Source organism: Nelumbo lutea, chromosome 6, assembly GCF_056320005.1.
Source record: "Nelumbo lutea isolate HS-2025 chromosome 6, American lotus-T2T, whole genome shotgun sequence".
Lineage (NCBI taxonomy): Eukaryota > Viridiplantae > Streptophyta > Magnoliopsida > Proteales > Nelumbonaceae > Nelumbo > Nelumbo lutea.
This window is the reverse complement of record NC_142689.1, coordinates 27,150,998-27,178,073: the sequence shown is the minus strand read 5'-3', so window position 1 is coordinate 27,178,073 and position 27,076 is coordinate 27,150,998. Positions and strand designations below refer to the sequence as shown.

Sequence of the window (27,076 nt, the reverse complement as noted above, 5' to 3'; positions counted from 1 at the left end):
AAATACGAAAGGAGATCACTCAAAAGATATTCCAAAGTCCTATATATCTAATTTCAAAAAGACGAATCTTGTGCCTGGTGTTTGCATGTGTGTGTGTGTGGGAGAGAGAGAGAGAGAGAGATTACTAGGTGACAAATTAGAAGCATACCCAGTGACAAATCTTACTACATAGAAGCTCTTCAACAAAAGGATGAAGATACTCCTTATACTGCACAATGTTTACAGCAACATTAAGGTATGAGTTTACTCGTGAGGAGAGTGAGAAATAATCTGCTGTATTAACTATTTCAATGCCATGTGGAAAACTCCCCTGTCTTCCAACATTCTCCTGAAAAGCGGCTGCAGCAGCTCTCCTGCAATTAACCTAAGCATCACAAATAGATACTCAGTTACAAACCCAATCCTTACATTAAATAAAATTGCTATGTGAAAATAAAGGGTTGGATAGAAAGAAGTTATCCACCTCACGGTCATAACAGGCTACTGTTAATAGGTGCGGAGCAAGTTGTTCCAAAATGTTTTTCATATCTGAGTGGAAGTATGAACGACCAAATGCCCAACAAACATAGGCAGCAGCATCACGCACATGGGATCCAACACTATGTGGACCCCTTCGAATATCATAATGTAGTGCCTGTTAAGAAGATCTCTTCTAAGTAATGATGCTGTAAGAAACATTTATGGTGTATCTAATGTATTTTGTGAATAGTTTTAACATTAATCCATTCATGCAAAAATAAGCAATCATTTTTATAAGAGAAATTATAGCATTAATGTATCAAACAAATTGAGATATCAAACTGGTGTATAGATTGCAGATCTGGTGGTGATCTTTGTAGGGCCAATGGACAGCATTCTCACTCAAGATAAGTTGTAGAAGAGAGATTTGCATTTTGCAATTGGCAAATAGATGTACGCTGTGCCTTTCAGAGGAAGAAAACATTATTCATTTGCTGGTGAGGTGCAGCTTTCTCAAGAGGAATTTGGGGATATTTCTTCCAACTATTCAGATTCGAAGGTTGGTCACCATGTGAGCCAAAGGAGATTTTTGAGCTTTGGCCAAGGTTCAATATTGACATCAAAGAAAATATATTATGGAGCTTTATTCCTTTTGGCTGTTTGTTGGGAAATTTGGAAAGAAAGAAATAGAAGAAATTTAGAAGGGAAGATGAAGAGCAAGGAAGGACTAAGTGCAGTTATTGGAGCAAAGCTTATGGATTGGATGTTTATACTTCCAGAATTTGAAGGCCTCAAAAGACAAGATTTTGGTTCTAATTTTTGGAGCACTATGAATTTCAGTGAATGTAATGTACTTAAAAAGAGTTGTATGGTTTTTTATGCTTCTTATTTTTGGTACTGGATTAGTGACGCCTTGTCACCAGATGTTATTGTAATGTTTTGCAGAATTAATAAAATTCCTTCCTCTATTTATCTTCAAAGAAAATGAAGAATAGGGATGGAGAAGCAAGAAAAGAATAACTCTTTCTGTCAGAGTAATAAGTGAGAGAGGGGGGGAAGAGAAAAAATACCTGGCAACAACCAGAATTCACCGAGCCAATTTTTATTTCATCAAATCAACCCTTTTTTTCAATTACAATGAAATCTATCTATAGGCTTACCATAAGAACTCAGATTTCCCTTCATAGACTCTAGTTGGACTACTAAACTGACCAAAAACAATTTCTAATTGCTTTAAAACTAAGACAAAACCATAGGAAAAGTCAAAAATATCAGCTTGCATCTTTCTGAATGCTGCAATCATATGGGCCATCTGTACCAAGTTTGTGAATTCAGCAAGTTTTGCCTTGTGTGATTTGGTGAAGAACTAACTGCAGTGATCATTTCTTCATTCTATATTCGCCGCTTCAGACTTTGTATTCTTGAGCTATGTATTCTAACATCTGGAAACCTTGAATTCTATGTTTTCCAATGTATGAACACATTGGATGCTATGTCTAATTATGTGGACAACAAGGTTCAGATTCGTTAAAGCCTGACACTTGGAAGTCTTTTTATACCTGTATCAAGGTCCTCAGATGTTTCTGAAACCTATATACGAGCTGATTGCAACGATTTCTGTTGTGCTTATTGGATTGACCTGTGGTGTGTGTTGATTCAATCCAATAGGTGTATTGTCAGTTGCTGGAAATGTCTACCATGCACAACTTAAAGGATCTTGAAGTTTCAGGCGGAGCTACAGGTTGATGGACATTGGATAGGGTCTACCATGAGTACCTAGGAAGACAACCCAGATCTATAGTTACTACTGTTAAGCGGCCACAATCTGTGAACAAGTAGGAGAATTACACTATTATGTCCTAGCTACTGAAATCCAATACAGCCTCATATGTCATGGTTTTTTGTTTCCTGAAACTACAGCCAAAGTTTGTGGAAGAGCCAATAAGACATCCCAAGCTCAGTTTCATCAGGAAATTGATAGCTTTTCATCAGGGGGAGAAGAGTTTAGCATCTTATTCATAGTTTATCGTCTTATTCACAGGAGGGCACCTTGTCACCTAGTCACCTAGGCGATGGATTATCTTAAAAAAACATGAACCCTGGGGTAGTTCCCTAGGTTCCATAGAAACTAGTAACCATCATTCATTAATAAGTATCTATAATTTTCATAAAAAGTATAAATATATTCAAATATAGAAAATCAGCATATTTATGATAAGACAAAGAACAAAGAAAAGAAAATTCAGAAAATATAGGGGTTGAGTTGAGCCCCTGTTTTTGTCCTAGGAAAACAAGAAAAGAAAAGGTAGAAGAAGAAGAAGAAGAAGAACAACAACAACAACATTAAGTTCTTGTTAGCTTATTGGTTCAGGTTTTTAAGTCCTTGAGGGTTCAAGACAACATACACCAACATGAGTGTTGATTGAACCCTAATAAATAAGAAACTAATATATAAATCTACAAAAAGAATATTTTATTTTAATAATGTCTATTTTATTATTATATTTAAAAAAAATAGAATACAAAAGTATTTCATTGCACCATGTACAAATTAGCTTGGCAGTTAAGTGACACAACTCTCCATGAGTGCCATTGTCACCTAGGAATCGCCTTGACAAATACCATCTTATTTCTCCACCATGCAAAGTGTGGAAGAAAGTTCAGATAAGCAAGCACACTTGAAATCCTGTTTGATCATTCAGATAGAATCCAAATCCAAATTATCACATACTTAGGATTCCTACATGCTAAAATATACAAAAGTGATTGTAAAAAAAAATTATATTATATGATTTGACCTAATTTGAGAGCAAAATGGGGAAAACATTTTGAAAACTCCCTTAATTCCTTCTTGGAAGAATCTAGTATCTTTAATCAGAGTTCTTATGTTTACACTCATCAACAAAATGGGGTATCTAAGAGGAAAAATAGTCGCTTTTGGAGGTTTCAAGAAGTCTTTTGTTGACAATGAATTATCCATATAAAATCTGGGCTGAAGGTGTTCTTATAGTTACCTTTCTCATAAACCAAATATCATTTCATGTCTTTCACTTGAGACGTGTGTATCTAATGCACATCTTTGGTCTATATCATATGAAGTTGGATCCTAACGTTAAGCATCTGGATTATGTTTTTTTTTTTTTGGAAAACGGTTTACCATTATGGGTAATCCTTTATTTGAGTCTACTAAATGTTTTCCCTGTTTCTTTAGGGGAATAGTAGCATAAAAGGGAGGCCCGTTCTTCTTCCTATCCAATGCCTCCTTTTGCCCTTTATCATTATGGATAATACATTATTTGAGTCTACTATATGTTTTCCCTGTTTCTTTAGGAGAATAGTAGCATAAAAGGGAGGCCCGTTCTTCTTCCTATCCATTGCCACCTTTTGCCTCCTCCAAAGTCGGAACTTAGTGTTACTCAGTCTCCTATGCCTAACAAATTGCATGCCTATACACAACATTGTAAGAAGGGAAAGGAAATCATGGACATGGTAGAACATCCAATGCCAACTAAATGCACTAGATATTGTGTGCAACCTATACTATGTATCCAATTACATTTTTTTCTTATTCCTCCTTGTCTCCTTCATATTTTGCTTTACTCACTTGTATTTCTCCTGTGCTTATTTCTCATGATGTTGTTGAGGCTCTCACTTTATTAAACCTGAGTGAAAGGAAACAATAACTATGGAGATGATGCTTTACATTAAAAAAATACTTAGGAACTAGTTAAGATTCCTAAAGGAAAGGAACTACTAGGATACAAATGGTCCAATGCCTAGTTCTAAGGGACTCAGACAGGGTGACCCCTTCTCCCTTCTTTTGCTTATCTATGTAATGGAAGTTCTCACTAATTTTAGTAGCCAAGTGGGGGAGAAGGGTTTACGGAAAGGCTTTGAGGTGATTCTAGGAGGGGAGAGTGTCCAGCTATTGCAATTTGCGGATGATACCTTGTGCTTTGTGGGAAGCTAAGGAGGATCAACTTGATTTGTTGGTAGGGGTGCTCAGTTGGTTTGGACTAGTGCCGAGCCTGAAAGTAAATTAGAATAAAAGTAGTTTGATCCCTGTTGGTAATGTGGAAAACATTGAGGACTTGGCAGAAAGGTTATCTTGTCAAGTGAGTTTCTTGCCAACCAAGTATTTGAGGCTACCATTAGGAGCTAAATGCACTTCGGCTCTGATATGGGAACCAGTTCTGGAACGATAGAAAAGAAATTGGCATCATGGAAGGCTAAATATTTGTCCTTGGGGGAAAGAATTACTCTATTAAAAAGCTCTCTGTCCAATCTTCCAGCTTCCTCAAGAGTTGTTTTTGAGGGGATCCTCTTGTACTATTATTCCTAATTTAATAAAATTACCCTACCATTTTCAAAAGAAAAAAGGTCCAATGCCAAGTTGGTGGGAAGGGGAACACTTACTCCAATTATATCAACTGAGAAGGAAGGTAGTAAGTCATATCGATTTTTTGAACCTTGTGTGGAAGCATATACACATTTTAATTTGATTGGGCAGGTGGCTTACATTATAGAAAAGCATTGTATTGGTGGTAACATGGAGGAACAAAAACCAGTTGATTGTAGATCAATCAAGTGTTAAAGCCGAATATAAGGCAATAACTCATGGTGCATCTAAGTTTTTCCTTTTTTGGTATTTGGTTCCATGCACCACTAATAACCCCCCTTTCCCCAAATCAGTGATTGCAAGAATCGATTCTGCGTCAATGCTGGAAAGAACCAGCTAGCATACCAATGAGACACCCCTCGGTTGGTAAAACATATTGAAGTTGATAGGCACTTTATCAGAGAAAAAACAGCCTATAAAGATGCAGTCTTGTTATATAAAGACTACAGTCAACTTTTAAATTTTTTGAAAATCAGAATAGTTCACTCAAAATTGAACAATATTTTGACCAAGTTGACAATGATAGAGATCAGTGCAGTGTACTAATATTCAGATAATAGAGGGGTATTATTGTATTTTACTCTTTTTTCACCAAGTATAAATAACATTGCTTTAGGCCAACCAACTCAACATCAATAAGGTAGAGAAGAAAGCAAACATCATGATAGAGTAACTTAAAGATATTGGAAAGAGATACTTCTCTTGGAAACAAAAGAATTGGGCAGATATTCCAAATTAACTAATACATCAACAACATTTGCCACATATTCTTGAATTTTGTGACAACTAAAATTTAGGAGACAACACATCCTACCTTGATGATAACAGGAACAACTTTAGGAAGACTAAGAGGTAAGAGTAATCCTCTGCGAGCCAGCTCAGCGAGGGCTAAGCAACCTCCATGCCATGAACCATCTCCCTATTAACCATGAATTGATAATCATAAAGTTAGCAATGCAAAATTGCCAAATTGAATAAAAGAAGAAATACAAAGCCCATAAACATTTTCAGTTGTATTAGTTCCTGTAGTCCATAACTGTTGTATCTTTAGCACATTACATCCTCAAATTCAATGCAAGACATCATGGGAAGTAAACAAAAGAAAATTGTAAGGCAACAAACCTCGCCAGGTGAGAAAAGTTCCAATACAGATGACAGCACTTCATCTGAAAGGGTAGATGTTAAACGTGCAGTTATGCGTCCAATACCTTTTGCTGCAGACCAGCGGACAACAGTATCCTGCACCACCAACAAACATGGCATCTGTCAATTTTTTCTAACAAATTATGAAAGCATTTTAGTGAAGTATAAGATTATATAAGAGCGATAGAATTTAAAAACACATCCAAATTGCCTATACTTCTCGCAAATAGTTTAACAAACTGCATGGCACACCATGGACAAATTCAAAGCCACCCTACTACCAACTTCCACCAAATATCATGATTGAATCACATCCCCCATCAAGAAGGAACAGGCTTATGAAACCTTAAATAAAGAATCAAAGAATTCCCATGGAAAAGAAATGAAGAGAACATTGTTTCATTGGTTGTTTTGGTGCTTTGCACATTGCACAACAGTTACGGATATGCTTTCCCCCATTGTTTGGGTGATCAATCATAAGCACAAGCAACAGAAACTAAAAGTTTCCCCTCTTGAAGGGAGAAACAGAGGCAACCTTCCCTTTGAATCCTATTTCCAAAAATTTCCATATCTATTGTCTGGAAAGACGAGAGCTTCTTCAAGCTTCTGAAAAAGTAGATGACATTTTACGGTTTCCTTGTTTTACAGGACATAGGATTGAACACCACTGAGATGCCTTGGACAAAGAAGAATTCAGAAATATTTCTACTCATTTGCAACAAGACAGACAAAGTCGAGGACACAGAGAGCAAAGCTCACCTGGAATATAAACTTTTATAGAAAAAAATAAAGGTTCTGGTGAATATGAAACAACTTTTATAAAATTAAGATTTCACATACACATCCGACTAGGACAATAGGAAAATATGCATATATTTTCTCCAACTTATGCTACTTCATCTCTTTAAAGCATAGCTTAATTCAGCTCAAGAAACACAATACATGAAACACTTAGGCCATGTTCATTTACAAAGTTCTCACTTACCCGAGTAAGTGCACTTACCCAAGTAAATATTTCCTAGGTAACACTTACCCGGGTAAGTTCACTTACCAATGTTCTTTTGATTCCCAAGTAAGTAATATAATGACCTTTTTACCCATAAAAAGCTAATGTCAAAAAGGGCAAACTTGTCCCATTATGTTTGATAAGCTTTTCCCCCATGTGGGAAAATTACTTACCCACCTGAGAGATGGGTAAGTTTTACCCAGGTAAATGAAGCTCTCTTTACTGTGGGGCCCAATACTTAATGCAAAAAGAAAATTGTAAAGTTAGTCAATGGGAAAGAGATCCCATTGACCAACTTTCCCCCTCTTATTTACCGGTAAACAAATAGGGCCTTAGGTTTGTCAACTCAGACTGCACAGGGGCCAATTTGCAACTAAGGCGCAAGGTGCAAGGCGAGGCATGCGGCATGCACCTTTTTGAAGCAAGTGCAAAAATACAAAAAATCAAAAAAAAAGTCAAAAATATAAACATAATATTAATAAAAAATATAAACTTAAATTTTAAAATAAATGTTTTAAAAAACCTATTATATAAAATTAAAATACATAAACATAACATGTAAAGCATATTCAAATGAGAATTTAAAAAAAATCAAACATATAAAACATTTTCAAGCATGTAAAACCCACAATCTCTTTTTTTCCTAAATTATATTACTTCAAGTAGCTAATGTGATGTAAAACATATTACATTCCTAATTCTACAAGCCACCTTTGTGCCACACCCCTCAAGGCAAACCCACGTATTTGAAAAGTAATCATAGACTGAAAAGGCTCAGAAGCGGTTACAGTTGTAGATAGCCATTTATTATATAGGCCAATGAATGAATGCTTGAGGGGTGTTAATGAATCATTGAGATCTCTCTCTCTCTCTCTCTCTCTCTCTCTCGTCCTCTACCTCTCGTCCATTTCAGGAGGGCAAGCTCGTCGAACCAGCTCACCGATGACAAAACAGCAGCGAGTCTTATCAATTGGTACAAGATCCATGGATGCGCAGATGACAAGGCTTGAAGACAGTCTCAGTCGTCTTGAGGGAAGTCAGAGGAATCAGAAAGGAATTCCGGCCGAGCTGAAGATGGTTTTAGACAGGCTTGGCAAGATGGTTGGTTCTCTAGAAGAGCATAGTCGCCGAGCTCCTTCCGTCAACACTCATTTCAGAGAAAATGGAGGATCGTAGCTGATAGAGAGCATTGGAAAGCCAATAACGACAACGAGATCATCATCAGAAGTTGAGACTTCAACCCTAGCAATGAGCTCAGTGATGTTAGGTGACAAAATAGGGGAGGTACGAAAGGGCAGTGTGAAGACTATAACCCCATCCTTCATTATCCATGTAGCTCGACCCCTGGTCCCTGTTCTCTTCCCTCTCACTCTCTCACTTAAATCGAGCCTGTCCATACCCAGCCCAGGTCCGTCTCAATTGTTCAACCTCTGGTCATCATTTTCGTTGGCGGCAACCATAACCCGACCCATCTCACCATGCCACCTGAAATCCGTCTCTGTCCACCCTCCAGTTTTATAGATCCCTATTCTTTCTCTTCTTCCATGGCTCCCTAGTGACAACCATGAGTTCTGGTTCATTGTTGGAGTTAGGCCCGGTGGTCACAGAACCTTCGACCACGAAGATCGCATTGGACGTGTGCTTGTTTCCACCAAGTTACGATGTTGGCAAATTCTTTCGGTCATTGACAGTGATGCCAAAATAGCTAAGGCAGACTCAATGATTTGGGTTTTGGTTCCAAAATAGGTGATGGTGAGAATGCAAGCATCTTTAACGTAGTCATTGTTCACCTTGTCCATTCTAGCATCTCCAGTGGTGCCATATCCTATATCTAGGTGGATGTTGTTGTTGTGAGTATGTTCAGGCAATTTGGAGTTGGATTAATTAGTGCTCGTCCTGTTGCTACAAAGAAGAGATTTATCATTGTCATGAGTGTCCCAGCCTCAGCTACACTCTCACCGAAGAAGATGAAATATGAAGATTTCTGTCGTAGTGCTTCTGTATGTACGGAGAAAATAGGCCCAAGGTGTCGACGATTTTTCAGCTCTTCAAATTTTATGAAGCTTGAGAAAGATGAGTCTGGAAGAATTTCCATCCTGCCATTTTACCTTTATGTGATGCGCACTGTTTCCCTCACTAAGGCGAGAATTGATATGAGCGAGCTTGATGAGGATTCTGATGGTTTCCTTCACTCTCATGAAATGGAGGCCTACATTAGAGGTTTTATCCCTAATCTGGCACAACTACGAGGTAGGCCTGCAGCTTTTCTTCAAATGAACTACCGCATTGCTGCATGCAAATTTTTCTTCTTCTGTGATCCTCACAGGCGAGGTAAAGCATGCATAAAGAAGGCACTACTTAGTAACTGCCTCCAGGAACTCATGGAACTGCATCAAGAAAGTGAGGAAGAAGTCACTGATACTGAACAAGCTGAAAACCGGTTCTCATCCACACAACGGATATGTGATATGTTTCTTTCTCTAGACAAAGTTTTGAATGGGACATTGAGCAAGTAGGAGCTTCGAGAATATGTAGATGGTACATTGACAGAAATATTCATGGAGTGGGCATTTGATAAACATGTTCGGTGTGGCAAAATTGGTGGTGGTGGTGATAATGCACAGGAGATGGATTTTGAAAGTTTCCTTGACTTTGTTTTGGTCCTAGAAAACAAAGATACACCGGGAGGATTGACATATTTATCTCGGTGTCTTGATCTCCATGGAAGAGGGTACCTTACAACAGCAGATATCCACACACTTTTCAGAGATGTACGTCAAAAATGGATCAAGGGAGGGAACTACGAGCTGTGCATTGAGGACGTAAGAGATGAGATATCGAGATAAGTATTTTGGCCCATGCATGGTGATTGGACGAGTGGGACAAGTGGCTCACAAATTGGGGCATCCTACTTGCTCGAAATTACACCCGATTTTCCATGTTAGTATGTTGAAGCCTTGCCTAAGCCCTACAACTAAGGTCAGCCCGACCCTTCCGCAATTCACAGAAGACAGGGGTATACTGATTAAACCATGACAAATCAGAAATGTAAGAGGGGTTGAGATAGGCAAGAAGTTACACAAGCAGGTGTTAGTCATCTGGAAAAACTTGCCACCGAAAAATGCCACTCTGGAGGATTATGACATACTACAAGATCAGTATCCCCACATCAACCTTGACGACAAGGTGTTTCTTGAACAAGGTGGGACTGATAGGCCCTCAACTACCCACTCGAGCCCACAACAGGAAACCTAGGCCAAAGACACACAGCAAGTCAGGCCCAGAAAGCCCACACGTCAGTCCAGAACACCACACGAATCACACGGGTGGCACCACCCAATACATTCGTATATAACCAACACCCACGTATTTGAAAAGTAATCATAAACTGTGAGTCTATGAAAATGCTCAGAAGCGGTTACAGTTGTAGCTGGCCATTTATTATATAGGCCAATGAACGAATGCTTGACGGGTGTTAATGAACAGCAAGAGGGCGAGCTCCCTCTCTTTCTCTTTCTCTTCTCAAGACTTCTACCTCTCGTCCATTTCGGGAGGGCGAGCTCCCTCGAACCAGCTCACCAGTGACAGAACAGCAGCGGGTCTTATCATCCAGGATTCCCTTTGCTACTTCCATCAAAGTTTACCTTTATGAACCCCACAGGTGGGGGAGTCCAAGACACACTTATAACTGCTTTAATCTGGGTACAGCTAGCAATCTCACCCCACTTCCGCAGCATGTCATCCACTGTGTAGTTTGTAAATAACTCTAAGGATTTCAACCACTGTACAGCCCTTATGTGGATCAGGGCCTTCAGATCTTCAGCACTTCTTTCTTCTTCAGAGAAGATTCTGGAATTTCTCTCTTCCCATAAAGACCAGCAAACTGCTGCCCTCAGTCCTCTCCACATGGTCCTTCCCCTTTTCACACTCCACCTGAAAAAAGGAGCAAACAGATTTTGCAGAATTGATGGAGGATTCCAAGTACACCCAAACAGAGATAAAGCCCACTCCCAAATAGCTTTTGCAAATTGGCAGGACACAAATAGGTGAAAACCAGTCTCCCCATCAGCCTTACAAAGAACACACCAATGAAGGGACAAACAAGAATTGGGTCTCTTCTTTTAGAGCAGATCACCGGTATTGATTCTTTCCAGAAATGCTTCCCAACAAAAACTACCAACCCTAAGAGGAATTGGTCTGCACCATACCTCAGTAACAGGGAAGGAAGGGGTTATAGGATTGGTGGACTGGCTTAACGCTTTAAAGGAGGCACAAGAGAATGAACCAGTAGGGGTGGGGGTCCAAATTCTAGAGTCTGACTGTTACCTTTCTTTGGGTGGGAAGATCAGAAAATACCTTAGCGGATGGATTAGCTAAGCAGGGGGCCACAAGGGAAAATTTATTTCGGACAAGTACGGATACACCCGATGCAGATTTCTGAATTCCAGCCCCCCCCCCCTATAAGCCACATCCTGCCCATGAATTTGGCATCAATTCACGGTCAGGATGCATTTCCTCTGTACTTTGAGGCTATAAAATTCTGATCTGGGCTGATTGGCCATTCTCCCAATTTATTTTGGGCTGCTCAGTAATTTTACTTCTGGCTATTTTTGTTTTAATTTGATGTAATAGTTTTTGAAGAGGTAACAGCTCGTGCCTCTTCCTGGGTTTCCTGTATTGCCTTTTTTCTGATTTTATAAATTATCTTTGTACATCAAAAAAAAAAAAAAAAAACCATTTGATGAATCCATAACTGCTCCTAATAATTCATTACAGCAGACCTTTAGTTTTCTTTGAGAACAGGAGCCATTTTCGAAGAAGAATCTCATTTATATCGTTAACCCTTCTCAATGCCCAGACAATCCACTTCCTTTGTCTACAAGTGATTTCCCAATTGACAAGGTGGTCTTTTACTCCTTTTTGGAACACTCCAGATTCCAATAGAGAGTCTGACAACTATCTTTTTCTTTTCACCACCTTCATAGAAGCCCCTGAGAGAAAGAAAGTAAACTAGAAAAGTGGTAAAACTGAGTCTGATTGTAGTGATTCCATTTCCAAGTGAGATGTAATTATTCTTCCAGGCTATAAGCTTCCTAGAAAAGTGGTATATCAGTGAGTGACATTTTGTAGAAAAAATTTAATCACGTAACATGTCATATTGGTAGAGGAGGATGTATTGGCAAACATAACAGTTCGTAACCAGAGATCAACATTTCTGGTGCATACAGTGTCCTAAATTTGCACTAAGCAGGAATGCTTTAAACCATACCATCTTGCAAGATTAGTAGGTTTCACTAGAAGAGTCACCTTCTACTACATTATGAGCTGAGCAAGTATCTAGCATTATAGAGATCTTCTAATGAAAGCCAAGTGTCAACCATGGACCTACTTAGTTTTACATGAGGAATCTAGGAAACAGAACATCAGCATTCATGCATACCGTATCTCTCAATCCTGACAATAGCAACTCAATAATCTCCTCTATGATTTCTGGAACATCCATATCACCTTCTTGCACAGAACATGCACTTTCTTTTGAATAAAAGGAATCTGCATTCCGTTCATTATTGCATATATCATGTTTGTCAGTTACATTCTCCCCTAATGAACTGCTTTTCCCCTGCATGCAGAGTAAATAATATCAGCAGAGAGAATGCTATTGGAAGAGCACTCTAATTAGTACATGCAATTTTCCATGCTACACCAACACATTCTTTTGCACAAAACTTGCATGAGATCTTCAATCTCTAGAAGGCATTCAATGAAAAGCAAAAAATAAGCTTACTCATGCAAAGACTGTACAAAATACATAAACTAATCTTTGGCAGCATATATCAATTTAGGTATACCATATATATGATCCAGGAAAACGCACAAAGACATGAGAAATATATGTTTTGTGCTTTTCTTAACCAGCAATAAAATAAAAAGGAAAAGGAAAAGAAAAGATAGAGATAATCTTAAATTTTAGATAATAAGATTTTATCAGTAACAAGCCCAAGAATTTTTTTATATTTGACAAAATAAGGACTACAGAAACAAAGAACATGGAAAAAATAGAAAACACACCAGGCTGACCACAACAGCACCTCATGTACACCAATCTAGTCTGTAATAGCCAACCCCAATGCACTCGTCCTTCCTTGACTACAAGAAATCAGCTAACTTGTTGTCAGGTCTTTGGATCCACTGGAACAAAGTGATCCCAGACAAAAACTTTGATCTATTGTAGTACTGAAAATTCCAAGGCTCCATACAACCATCAAGTCTATTGCCTTGACAAGGGACTGTTGAAATATGTTATGCATTGCTGTATGGGTATTTTTGTCTTTTTTCTTATACTTTTATTGTATGTTGTCGCCCTAAGTACAAATACTAACTTAGGTGCCGCCAGCCTAAAAACTTTTTGAATAGAACTGTTCCATCTCTTTTCTCCTTCCTCTTATTCTTTTCTTCTCCTTTTCTTCTTTTCTTATTTCTTCTTGCTGGACTAATGGAATCAGAGCACTGATCCGGGCTCAGGCTTCTCAAATTGAGTTTTTATTTGAAAACTCCTTTTGACTAGAAGAACCAAAAACTCATCAGGCTGAACTAGGCTTGTGCCTCTGAGTTTTTTCCTTTTCTCTCTCTTGGTCGTTGTACCAAGAGGAGGCTCTATGGTGTTTTTTGGTGGCAGCCGAATGCAGTGAATAGCATTCTTGGGGTTTGTCCTCTTTTGCATGGACTGTAGGGCCAGGAGTTTATTTATGTACTCCAGGTATGTACTATTATATTCAGTTTTTTAGTGTGGTATAACTGTGGGTGTTATAGTTTGGAGTTGTAGAGATTGGATCTCTTTGTAGCTATAAGCTGATAGCTATTTGGCTAGGGTTTCCCGACCTCAATCCAATAACAATGCTGTTGAGGTACATAACCTTAGTTTTTCTCAGTGTTGTTGAGGTAGTAGTCAACAACTAAGAAATCTCTTCGTGTAGTAGTCGAGTACTACAGACAGGAGACTGCTAGTAATCGACTACTAGCAACAGGATGTTGAAGATTCATCAATAATATAGTGAGCCCAATGTCCATTGAAGATTCAGCATCTTCTGGTATTACCTCTCCCCAAGGAAATCTGAATGGAGGGATGGACAACATAAATTTCTCTCTGTCTATCACACCCTTTGGTGGTCTCAATTACTTGGAATGGTCCAAAGGCATCAAACAGTATGTGACGGCTAGGAGAAAGGCTGGTTATATAAATGGGAAAGTTAAAGAACCAAAATCTGGTATAGCGAAACATGATACATGGGATCAAGAGAACAATATGGTTATGTCATGGTTCTATGCTGCCACATGTAAAGAAGAACTTCATATGGGCTGATACAGCTTGTGAGATTTGGGAACAGGCCAAGGCAACCTATTTAGAACAGAGACATTATGCTAAGATATACCAACTTCAAGCAGAATCATTTACTTGTAAGCAGGGAAACCGTAGCCTATATGCCCACTATTCAGCCCTTACCTCTGTGTGGAAGGAGCTGGACCATTATCAGACCATTGAATGGAAAAATGATGAGGTTGCTAAAGATTATAAGAAACTTGTCTCTCAAGAACATGTGTTTGCTTTCTTGTTTGGGCTGAACCCAGTTTATGAACCATTTCAGCTGCAGATTTTGGGAAGTAGTGAACTTCCCTCTGTACAAGAGGTCTATGCTTCTGATGAATGCTTCTAAAGAGGAGCAGTCAGTTGCCCTAGCCGCAAGGTAGGGCAACACTGAAATGAAAAAAAAAAAAGTGACTCAAGAAAAAATGATGATAAGGATAAATTGTGGTGTACTCACTGCCAAAAGCCCAGACACACCCAAGAGACTTGTTGGGAGTTAGTTGGGAAACCCAAGTGAGCAACCAAGAATCAGGATACTTCAAAAAAGCCCATTCAGAAGAAATTTACCTCTACAAATCTAGCCACTCAAGATTCTCAGTCAAGTAACTCGACTATCATTACTTATCAAGAGTGTTCTGTTGGCTCAAACCTTAAGGAAGACATCATTAACTCCTTCAAAGATCACTTGGAACTATATGATAGGACCCTAGGATAAATGGATAGGTCGGATCCTACTCCCTACCTCCTTTGCATCTACATCAAGTAAAAGTGCTTCTACATTTCATGTGTCTACCTCTATTTCAAATTCCCCTTGGATCATTAACTCAGGGGCATCTAATCACATGACTGGTAAATCAAATTTATTTCAGAACTATACTCTCCTCTCTGGTAGAGATAAAGTTAGATTAGCATATGGATCCTTCTCCACCATAACTGGTCAAGGATCGATATCTTTTCCCGATGGCCTTACCTCTTACCCCATACTCTATGTTCCCAACTTCCTATTAACTTGCTATCCATTAGTAATATGACTCAATCCCTGAATTGTTGTGTAACATTTTTTCCTCGCTCCTGTGTTTTTTAGGATTTGGCCTCGAGGAGGACAGTTGGTAAAGGATATATGGTTGATGACCTCTACTTTTGGAGAATAAAGCTGGTCCTTCGACATCAGCTCCTATAAGTCTTTTGAGTTAGTCTGTAAGTCAGTCTACAAAGAGTCAAGTGTGGTTATGTTTCTTGATCTTTTTAAGTCTGTGTCTACCTCTGGATTGCAATGTCAAACTTGTCAATTAAGCAAACATTGTTTAACAAATTTTCCTTCAAGTAATAAGAGATCTATCTTGCCTTTCCATGTTGTGCACTCTAAATTATAATGTTTGGGGCCCTATGAACATACCAATTGAGGGAAAATACAAGTATTTTATCAACTTCGCTGATGGTTATTCCAGAATCCAGATATACTTGGATATATCCTATGCATTCCTGAGAAGAGGTACCCAGATTTGTGAAGGAATTTCATCGCATGGTTTTTACTCAGTTTCATGTTGAAATACAAACTTTCCAGTCAGATAATGCGAACGAATATTTTCATCATGATCTAGCTGATTTCTTTGCAGCTCATGGATCTCTTCATCAAAGCTCTTGTGCCAAAACACCACAATAGAATGGTGTTGCAAAAAAGAAGAACCAACATCTTCTTGAAGTTGCGCGTAGTATGATGCTACATATGAATGCTCCCAAGCGGTTCTAGATTGACGTTGTGATGACTACGGCGTATGTTATTAATCACATGCTGTCTTGTCTCTTACAGTACAAGGCCCCACATCAACTCTTGTTTCCTCAATCCCCTTTGCTTTCTATTCCTGTGCGGTGTGACTAGTTGTAAATGTTTTGTTCATGATTTGTTCCATGTATTTTTTTGGGTTACCCATCCTCCCAAAAAAACTACAAATACTTTAATCATGTCTCTTGCAAGTCCTTTGTATCAATGTATGGCTCCTTTTTTGAGTCTAATCCTTTCTTCTAGACCTTTCCTCAGGGGGAGAATAGAGTGCCAGAGGAGAGGCAAGTTCCCCAAGTGTCACTCCCATTCATTCCTGACTCCACCACATTTTGTGTTTTTCTGGGACGTTTCAAGGGACAGCTGAGTTCAAAGGGTGTAGTACATCCATAAACTATGCATCCGACATCATCTAACTCCTTGGAGACGAATCCAAGTATCCTTGTTCCCCTTGATGTTACTAAACCAATTGTTATTGATGATTCTACTAATGATCTTGATGTCCCAATCGCTCACAAAAAGGGTGTTAGATCAATTATTACTAAACACCCTATTGCCCATTTCTTGTCTTATGAAAACATCTTACCCTCATTTCATGCTTTTTCTGGTTGCCATTGATTGTGTCTCCATTTCCAAAAGTGTTGTAGAAGCCTTGTCTATCCCTAAACATACATATGCAATGAAGGAGGAAATTTGTGCTCTACACAAAAATAACACTTGGGAGTTGGTGGATCTTCCTTAAGGCAAAGAACCAATGGAGTGTAAGTGGATGAACAATGACACACCCACTCTTACAACTTGGTATTTCTCTTTATTTGTAATTTGGGCGCTCATATAGGGAAATAGATGTAATTACCATCTTTAATATAAAAAGCAATGTTTTGGGTATGAACAATGACACCAACCACTCTTACAACTTGGTATCAAAGCAGGAAGGAACCTTGGATTAGTTTTTTTTTTTTTGCCAACTCCCGAACTCAAGAAGACCTACTAACATCAAACCATCGTCGGATGACGTCAACAATCCATATAGGTACCGGTGGCAACCCTTGAAAAAGGTCTAATTTGGTGTGCCCTAATTTTAGGGATTTTTTGTTATGATTCTTATCTTCATCTGATGTTCCTACGATTGTTCCTGAACTTTACAATCTGAAAGTACAGAAAATTACTGGTTCAATGTTTGGATTTTTTTCCTCTTTGTTTGAGTTCGATGCTTGCTTGAAAAACTTGTGGTGTTTAGTTTGTTTGACACTTCTGGAGGTATGGGAAGTGGTTTCACAATTTTATAATCCCTAATATTTCTTCAAGAGGCTTTTTTCTAGTCATATATTGCCACCAGTTCAGTTTTGGTCCTCCTATTGGACTCCAACGAAGTGTTTCCCATTTTTTATGGGTCTTGTGTGTGCTGGTTGGTTTTTGGAGTGTTGTAGAGCTGTTAAGAAGCCTATCCAACTCAAATGGACGTGCCCAAGGAGTTACAGATTGTTTATGGAATGCTCCCAGGCAATGTCGATGTCTCTAGTGGTATGATAACCATTATGAAACTTGATAGAACCAATTTCCTAGAGTGGTCTCAGTCAGCCGAGATTACTATTGAAGGTAGGGGTAAGCTAGGATTTATCACTGGTAAAGAGAGGAAGCCGAAATCTAATGACCCCAAACTTGCTAAATGGGAATAGGATAACTCCTTGGTTATATCATGGATGGTGTGTTCGATGCAACCACATATAGCCTGTAACTACATGTTCCTCTCCACTGCCAAGGATACTTGGGCCGTGTTCAGCCACATACTCCCAGGCAAAAAAAAACAGCCCAAGTCTACAAACTCCAAAGAGAAACTTGTAATATGCATCAAGGGGAAATTGACCATTTGGAGGCCTTAGAATGGAAAAACCCTGAGGATGGTGAGCAATACCAAAAGTATGTTGTGAAGAACCGAGTGTTTGACTTCTTAGCAGGGTTGAATGGTGAGTATGATTTTACTCAACAGCATATTTTGAGTGCAGATACTGTTTCTCTTGCTACTACATACTCCTTAGTACATGGAGAGGAGAGTAGAAGGGCTACCATGATGCAAACCTCAGTGATGGATCATTCCATCTACATCTCTTCAAAATCCAAGCCGAGTACAAACAAATATGTATTAATGAAAAGCATGATCAGGTGGTATGTGATTACTACAAGAAGTCAAGACATAGGAAGGACATTTGTTGGAAACTGAATCCACATTTAAAGCTTGAAAATTTTAAAACAAAGAAGGGTAATGTTCATCTTGATACTATTGGAGTTTATTATCCTTCTAATGTACAAGCCCCTACACATGATCCCTCTAATGTGATGGAGAAGCTCAGGATCCTACTAACTTAACTTAAGAAATTAGGGTCTTCTACCTCTACTAGTTCAGTAATCCTTCCAGAGCTTTTGCGAAAAGAGGTACTGCAAGTACTGCATTCACTTGTTAATCTTCTTCTACTAGCTCCTAGATTATGGACTCTGGAGCTAGTGCACATATGACTGGTGTGCCTTCCCACTTCACCTCTTATAAATTGGCCAAGGGAAGGCAAAAATCACTATAGTTGATGGATCTCAAACCCCAATATCTGGTCTAGGGGAAGTTAAGCCTACACATGATCTTTCCCTAAGCTTTGTTCTTCATGTTCCTTAGTTGTACAAAAACCTTTTATCTGTTATCTCTTACCAAATCCCATAATTGTTCAGTGACCTTTTACCCTTCTCATTGTGTCTTCCAGGACCTGAAAACGAGGAGGATGAATGGAACTGGGCATAAAGTTGATGAAGTTTACCTTTTTTATCAAGCCTCTTAAGAAGGATTACTATGCCAAACTTAGTCTTGTCAAGATGAAAATTTGAATCTTTTGAAGTTGTGGCATTATCACCATAGTCATGTGTCTTTTAAGTCCATTAAGTTTTTGTTTCCAAACTTGTGTTAGTCTGTGTCTGGTTTGGATATGTAAAGTGAAGCCTATCATCTCCTGCAAGTAATAAAAGGAGTGGTGTTGCTTTCAACTTGATACACACTGGTGTTTGGGGCCCATACCTTGATGATTACTCTAGATATACGTGGTTATACCTAATGAAGAGTAGAGATGAAGTTCTGTCGTTGTTCAAAACTTCTTCAAGGTGGTGGAAACACAATTTGAAAAGCACATTAAGATAATAAGGTCTAATAATGCCAAAGAGCATCTAAGACTATTCCTTGAAGAAATGGGAGCAATTCATCAAAGCTCATGTTCTCATACTCTGCAACAAAATGGTGTAGCAGAGAGAAAAAACAGACATGTTGTTGAAGTTGCTAGAGGCCTCTTCCGGATGCATGTGCCAATCTGCTTCTAAGGAGATGCTGTTGAAACAGCAGTGCATCTCATTAACAAACTTCCTTCACGAACCCTTTCTCTTCAATCCCCTCATCAACTTTTGTTCCCTTGAAAATTCAATTTTCTTTCTACCTCTCAGAGTCTTTGGTTATAGCTACTTTATTCATGACACGAGTCCTCCTTGTCTTAAATTTGACCCTAAATATATCAAATGCATATTTTTGGGATACTCTTCAGTCCAAAAGGGATACAAGTGATTTGATCCCTACTCTGGCCAACAGTATGTATCTAACGATGTTACATTCCTTGAGTCTACCCCATATTTCCAGTCCACTCATCCTTCTCTTCAAGGGGGAGTGTTAGTGAAGATCAAACTCCTTCTTGTTTTCCTATTCTTACATCTATGGACAATCCTTATCCATCTTCCTCTTGTAGTAACAGTGTTACTGCTCCTCTTCCTCCTCCTCCCTTTCCTCTACAACGGTTTTAGCAAGTGGTTGAAGGAAGGATACTCCTGAGGCTGAATGTCCACAACAATCTAATCACCCGCCTCTAGGTAATTCTGAAAGCAACCCTGAACATCCTATTCCTGTTGTTATTGAGCCTGATATCTCACAATATGACCTCAACCTTCCCATTGCAGTTAGAAAAGGAAAAAGAAAATGCACTGCCTACCCCATCACCAACTATCTTTCTTATGATACTCTTTCACCTTCATATTATGCCTATATTTCTGTTATCTCCTCTGTTTTTGTTCCTTGTAATGTTTCAAATGCAGTGCAGTCACCTCAGTGGAAGGATGTTATGGACCAAGAGATAAAGGCCCTCTTAAAAAACCAAACCACACCTGGGAGCTTGTTCCTCTTCCTGAAGGCAAAGTCCCAATGGGCTACAAGTGGGTGTATAATATTAAACATTGGGCTGATGGATCAATTAAAAGATATAAAGCTAAGTTGGTGGCAAAAGGATACACCCAAACATATAGGATTGATTATCAAGATACCTTTGCTCCTGTAGCCAAAATGAACTCTATCTGAGTCATTATGTCGCTTGTTGTTCATTATTTATGGCCTCTATACCAGATGGATATGAAGAATGCCTTCCTAGATGGAGATCTTCAAGAGGAGGTATGTATGGATCTACCATCGGGGGTAAGCTTCCCTATTAGTGAGGGGAAGGTTTGCCATCTAAAAAAGTCTCTTTATGGACTTAAGCAGTCCCCTAGAACTTGGTTTTATGGATTCGGGAAAGTTGTTCTCAAAATTGGGTTCACACGATCATAGGCAGAACATATTGTTTTCATAAGAAGGGCTAGTGGCCAAGTAACCTAGTTAATAGTGTGTGTTGATGATATTGTTGTCACTGGAGATGATCACTCTGGGATAAACCAACTAAAGTCATTTCTTGCTTCTGAATTTGAAATCAAAGATCTTGGGAATCTCAAACACTTTTTTAGAATCAAAGTGGCAAGGTCAAGGGAAGGGATATTCATTTCGCAAAGTGTTGATGGTGGAGATAATCTTCTAGATAAGGGTGTCTACTAGAGACTTGTTGGATGGCTTTTTTACCTGTGCCTGACTCAACCTGATATATCCTATGCTGTAAGCATGGTGAGTCAGTATATGCACAGTCCCAGAACTTCAAGTATGCAGGTTGTCAACAAGATTCTTGCCTACCTAAAGGGGTGTCCAAGAAAAGGAATGTTGTACTCCAACCAAGGTCATCTCAAGATCGAGGCCTATATTGTTGCTAATTGGGCAGGTTCTATGGATGATAGAAGATCCACCTCCGGTTGTTGCACCTTGGTAGGTAATGTTGTGTCTTGGAGAAGCAAAAAACAATCTTTTGTTGCCCAATCTAGTGCTAAAGCCGAGTATAGAGCTATGGCCCATGGTGTATCATAATTACTATGGTTGAGTATAGTGCTAAGGTTACTATGCCTTATAGGTATTGTTCTCATTTCTCTTTATTTTTAGCTTGGGCGTCCATATGGGGACATAGATGTAATTACTATCTTCAATATAAAAAGCAATGTTTTGGGTGTAACAGTGAAACACCCTCTTCTCCCGTAACCTTTCTTCTTCTATTCCTTTTCTTCTTCCTCTCATTTTATCCTCTTCCTCCCACACTCTTGGGCCCCGTTCGTTCATTGGTAAATAAGCTTGGGAAAGTTGGTCAATGGGTATCTTTTTCCCATTGACCAACTTTACAATGTTCTTTTTGCATTTACAAATGGGCTCCACGGTAAAATAAGCTCCACTTCCTCGAGTAAAACTTACCCGTTTCCCACCTGGGGGAAACTTTATAAAGCATAATGGGACAACTTTACCCCTTTTATATTAGTTTTTTTATGAGTAAAAAATCCATTCTATTACTTACATGGGAATCCTGGAAATCAAAAGAACATGGGTAAGTATACTTACCCAGGTAAATGTTACCCAAGAAACATTTACTTGGGTAAGTAAGTTACAAAGATGCAAACGAACAAGGCCTTACAACTAAACACAAGGCCAATGGGACTGTTCAGAGGTATAAGGCTAGGTTGGTTGCAAAAGAGTACACACAGGTATATGGGATTCCAGAACCCTTTACCCCAGTTTCTAAAATGAACATTATTCGGATCATATTATCCTTGGTTGTTAACTTTGACTAGGAACTTGATCTAGAAGAAGTGTATAAGATTCAGCCACCCGAGTTTATAGCACAAGGATGTGAAGGAAAAGTCTACAAACTGAAAAATCAATATATGGGCTAAAGCAATCTCCTAGGGCCTGGTTTAGCAGAGTTCAATTGGTTCCTCAACAAATCGAGTTCAAGTAGTGTCAGTTTGATCATACTCCATTTATAACAAGAAACCAAGAAAAGGTTGTGATTCTAATCTTGTATGTAGACGACATAGTAATTATAGGAAATTGGGACTCTGAAATACAGAAAGTAGAACAATCCCTTGTGAAAATTGAAGTTAAGGACCTAGGGCAGTTACGTTATTTCCTTAGAAGTAAGGTTGCCCATTCTCAAAAGGGCATCTTCATTTATCAAAGGAAATATGTCCTAGATCTCTTATACAAGAAAGTTGGGAGCAAAGCCTATAGATTCCCCCATTGATGAAAATCATAAACTTGGTGATTGTACTAGAGAACTTGTGACAAATGTCAAGAAATTTCAAAGGTTTAGTAGGAAGACTCCTCTATTTATCGATGACACAACCGAATATAGCATATGTTCTTGGTGTCCTCAATAAATTTATGCATTCTCCAAAGACTTCCCAATTGGAGGCAACAGAGAGAGTCCTAAGATATCTAAAGAAGATTCTAGGGAGTGGCATTTTGTTCAAGAAGCATGGTCAAATGAAAGTGGAAGTCCACACAAATGCAGATTGGGTTGGTGCAATTGATGATAGGAAGTCTACTAGTGGATATTGCACCTTTGTTGGTGGAAACTTGGTAGTGGCTAGATCCGGTGTTAAGGCTATAGAAATATGGCTCATGGGGTTGTAGAAGTGCTTTGGGTCAAAATTTTGATTGGTGAATTGGGCTTCTCTGTTGATAGTCCAATGTCCCTTTACTGTGCAAACAAGGCAGCCATTAATATTGCAATCAACCCATTTCTTCATGACAGGACCAAGCATATTGAAGTTGACAAGCACTTCATAAGAGAAAAACTTAAGAAGGGAGAAGAGCGTACTTCTTACATCAGTTCCAAGGAACAACTAGTAGACGTTCTTACAGAAGGTCTTCACTACTTACAGCATAATGAATTGTGTAACAAGTTGAGCATGATTAGGGCTGTAATCGGATCAAACTCGGATTAGATGCAGAAAAATCCACATCCGATCCAATTACTGATACATACATGATACATCTGAATCCGATCAGATTTAAAGATTTGGATTCAAATCCGACTCCGCTATAAATTTTCTAAAATACCAGAAAAATTAAAAAATTATTTATATGTTAATAGAAAGAGGGAGATATAGCTTGCATAGAAAAGGACTCCGAGCTGCAGTATTGGACTTCACCAAAAAATTACCTATATAAGTGGGTTGCCCGAGAAGAGGACTCTGAGCTGCGTAGAAGAGGGAAATATGGGTTGCCCGAGAGCAACCCACAAGATCATTTATAAATCGATCAACAGTTGAATCTGTATCACTTGCAACCTATTGAACAACCTCACTTGACTCTTCACATGATCCTTCCTCGACAACTTCCCCTGAAACATGATCCTCTAACTCCAGATATCTAACCTTAACGGTTTCACAAACCAAAACTTCCTCTGCTTCTTCCTTTCTACTCAGGACAAAGAGAAAAAGTCGTGTGCTTAATTTTCTTACTTAATACTTTCTCGGATGCCAATCCACAGCAACCCAATTCAAAAGTTCCTCCTCTTCTAGCTCAGCATTAGCAAAATGACCTACTAAGCAGGCCTCTAACTGCCTAACTTGATCAAGATTACACCAGTCTAGCTTTGCGAACACTTCCATGCCAGAGAGCTTCATGTGACCAGATCTTACCAAGCTATCACTTATAACCATTACAACTGAATGAACAGTTTATACTACTCCCCAAGTATTTGGCTTCCCTTACCAATGCTCTATGGCTCCATGGAGATTCTTCTTCAGAATTTAGCAAAGAAATAACAATTAGGCAATCTCCTCAAATTATTACATTATGCCATCTTTGTTGCACCAGTAGCTTCACATTCTTCACATTCTGATACTCTGTGATATTGATACACATCTTCACTTTTATAGAACAGCAGAAAAACAGAGAACACTCAAAGAGGCTGTTAATATCAATCAGTGGTCTCCTCATGATAAACAATGAAAAAAAAAAAAGCTTCTTTAAACAACAGATTAAGGGACAAGAGATTAATAAGAAAGCCTGTAATCCAGGGGAGCTAAAAGCTTTAGCTAAATTGGGGGATTCCACTTTCTAGATAACCATTATACAGACAGTCCTAACTACCATAGTGAAGATTCTAATGCAAACATTGCTTTAAAATGTGAATGTACATCTAGGTCCCAACACCTTTCACATACAGCCCAATTTGGTTTTTTGTGCCAGGACCCCCCCACCTTCAGCTAGAGTTATACATCATCATTTTTTTAGTACAAGAAATATTTCATCAAAAAGAAGCAAGAACTCTGTCTTCTTTTTCCTCCTCCTTCCTCTCCCCCCCCCCACCCCCAGGAGGCTTACATCTGTTCTGTTCTAAACTACGCCTCACCTCCAGGTAGTGGAACGCCCCACAACACACATCCACGTTTTAAAACATTGGTTGAAATTTGAAAGTGATTAGGATGACCTAGATGGAGAGGTCACAACTGCTATCTCAATCCATATTAATCTGTTGCTTCCTATACCAATCTCATATCCAAACACGAAAGAATAGTTTTAATTCTTTTTTTTTTAGGTAAAAAATAATAGTTAACATCTAAAACAAAATAAGACAAAACTCTGAAGTTCAAATCAAAAGAAACAGCAGAAGCAAAAGAATAAAGAGAAATATGTATGCAGATAAACAAGATACCATATTTAAGGATCTCAAAAGGTTAGAACAGGAAATGTCAGAAGATAATAATATGCCAAGAGCAGCCAAGTATGAAGAATATGCTGACCACATATTGCCATGATGGGGATCGAGGAGGAAGGCAAACAAGCCCAGTTCGCTGAGTTAACTTCACCAAAAACTTGCGTAAAAGAGGACTCCGAACTGCAGTATTGGACTTAACCAAGATTGAGGTGTCATTCCAAACAACAGGAACTAGATCAAGCAAAACTTTACGACTACCAACCTGCATTTCCAAGAAATTACATATATAAGTGGAAGTGTAAGTACACTTAAATAAAAATGATACATATCTAAAAAAAAGAATAAACCAACCAGCTATTTGGTAAGCAAGTGAATGGAAAGATACAAGAATGTGCAAATAACAGTGTAAGATAGTAAACATGTGTTTTAAGAAAAGAAGTAAATCCTCATCAACATAGACGACGAGAATGACAAAAAGAATATTTTATAACATCGTAAACAGAGCGAGGCCGATTTAATCCTACAAAAATGAAATACCCTAACATCACAAGCCACATCGCAAAACGACATTAAACGAGACCCAAGAATTGCCTCATGAGGCAATACAATAAGGTACTCACAAACCGCCTTGCAAAGCAACATTGGGCCAGATTCACGAGTCGCCTCACTGGATTACAATCATCTGCCTCACAATAGTTGCCTTGCTAAATAATGAAATTGCACCTTGTGAGGAACCACCCCACGAAAGCCACCTCACCTAAGTAAGATTGCCTGCCTCATAGAACTATGCCTACCTTATAAATTCCATAAGAAGACCGAAGAATGCAGCAATGCGCTCTAACCACTTTGTGGTCCCAAGGGACATGTGTCCCAAAGAGAGAAATAAATGGAATCTACCTCCTGACGCTATGCTAAATAAAGAATATTTTGGAATTCTAGTCTCATGCATGCAATCTAGTTCCCTTCCATGTCTATAAATAGTGAGACTAGTCTCTATATCAGGAACCAAAGTCCAATCCATCTTGACACCAAAGCCTAGCATCACCCTTCCTTGATTCCAAGACTCTAAGTCCATCCTATCCCTGTTGGTTTACACACAGGTTGGTGTGAAGGCACAGGTATGCCTCTTTTGATGAGATTTTCCTTTGTAAGGGATTTTCCAAGGACTGCAATCCAAGTATGAAAAGCTATCTTGGAGGGGACCTCGTCATCCCAGATTAGCATGTAAGAGGAATCTGGAGATGTGGAGAAATGATTTCCCCTACAAGATCATTTGCCATCTTAAGGCTCAGTTTGGAAAAGGTACAAACAAAAATATGTACAGTGCAAATACATACAAAATAAGTGGCATCCTCCTCAATGTTTCCCTTGTTAGCGATTATCAAACCAAGGTAGCGGAAGAGGTCTGTGTTGCCACTTGGTCTCCAATCCCAGGCGTACCCTAATTTCCACTTCTATAGTCCTATTATAATTAAGTTTGCATTGCATATATTCTGTTTTAGCCCTTATTTTAAATCAATCGTCACCAAGGTATTTGTCAATGAATCTAATTTTGCATTTAAACATTATTTAGCGCTATTAATTAATACTATGTCATCAGCAAACCACATGCACCATGGGACCTCCCCCTAAACATGTTTAGTCAATTCATCCATGACCAATGGAGAATGGAGACTCTAATTGACTAAAGTGTTTGCACTTTTCAGTCCTACAAGGTGTTCAGATTGCAAAAGAGATGAATTTGGAAAACCTGGTGGTTGAAGGGGACTCCAAGGTGGTGGTGGGCTGGCCAAAATGCCCGGATTCAATGATGCGGTGCTATCAAGACGAAATGAAGAAATTCAAATGGTTAACACAGCAGATGAGCTTGACTATACAATGGGTGGGGAGGGAGGCTAATGCTATGGCCGATTCATTAGCTAAGCAAGGGGTAACTAGGGATCAATTGTAATTCTTGTGCTGTTTTTTTCTTTATGAGGCTGCATCTCGTGCCTCCATCAAGGAAGCTTGTAATAGTTGCTTATCTTTACTGATTTAATGAAATACTAAAGAACTTTTA

The 27,076-nt window shown here is 38.8% G+C and overlaps 1 protein-coding gene and 1 pseudogene across 5 annotated transcripts in view; one reads left to right on the top strand and one right to left on the bottom strand.

Moving 5' to 3' along the window:
• The window catches only part of TTN1 (ARM repeat superfamily protein), a 78,678-nt gene that overhangs the window by 28,389 nt on the left and 23,213 nt on the right, over positions 1-27,076 (bottom strand). For 3 of the 5 annotated variants that reach the window (XM_088952616.1, XM_088952617.1, XM_088952621.1), the window contains exons 4-9: positions 25,103-25,279; positions 12,448-12,627; positions 5,981-6,097; positions 5,673-5,777; positions 464-634; positions 149-364 (exon numbers count right to left, since the gene is read on the bottom strand). In XM_088952616.1, the coding sequence (XP_088808742.1) occupies positions 149-364; positions 464-634; positions 5,673-5,777; positions 5,981-6,097; positions 12,448-12,627; positions 25,103-25,279 (966 nt within the window). The remainder of the gene's footprint in view (positions 1-148; positions 365-463; positions 635-5,672; positions 5,778-5,980; positions 6,098-12,447; positions 12,628-25,102; positions 25,280-27,076) is intronic. The other 2 variants (XM_088952618.1, XM_088952620.1) reach the window with 1 other exon arrangement.
• On the top strand, positions 7,950-9,853 carry LOC148848146 (putative serine/threonine-protein phosphatase 2A regulatory subunit B'' subunit TON2 pseudogene; annotated as a pseudogene).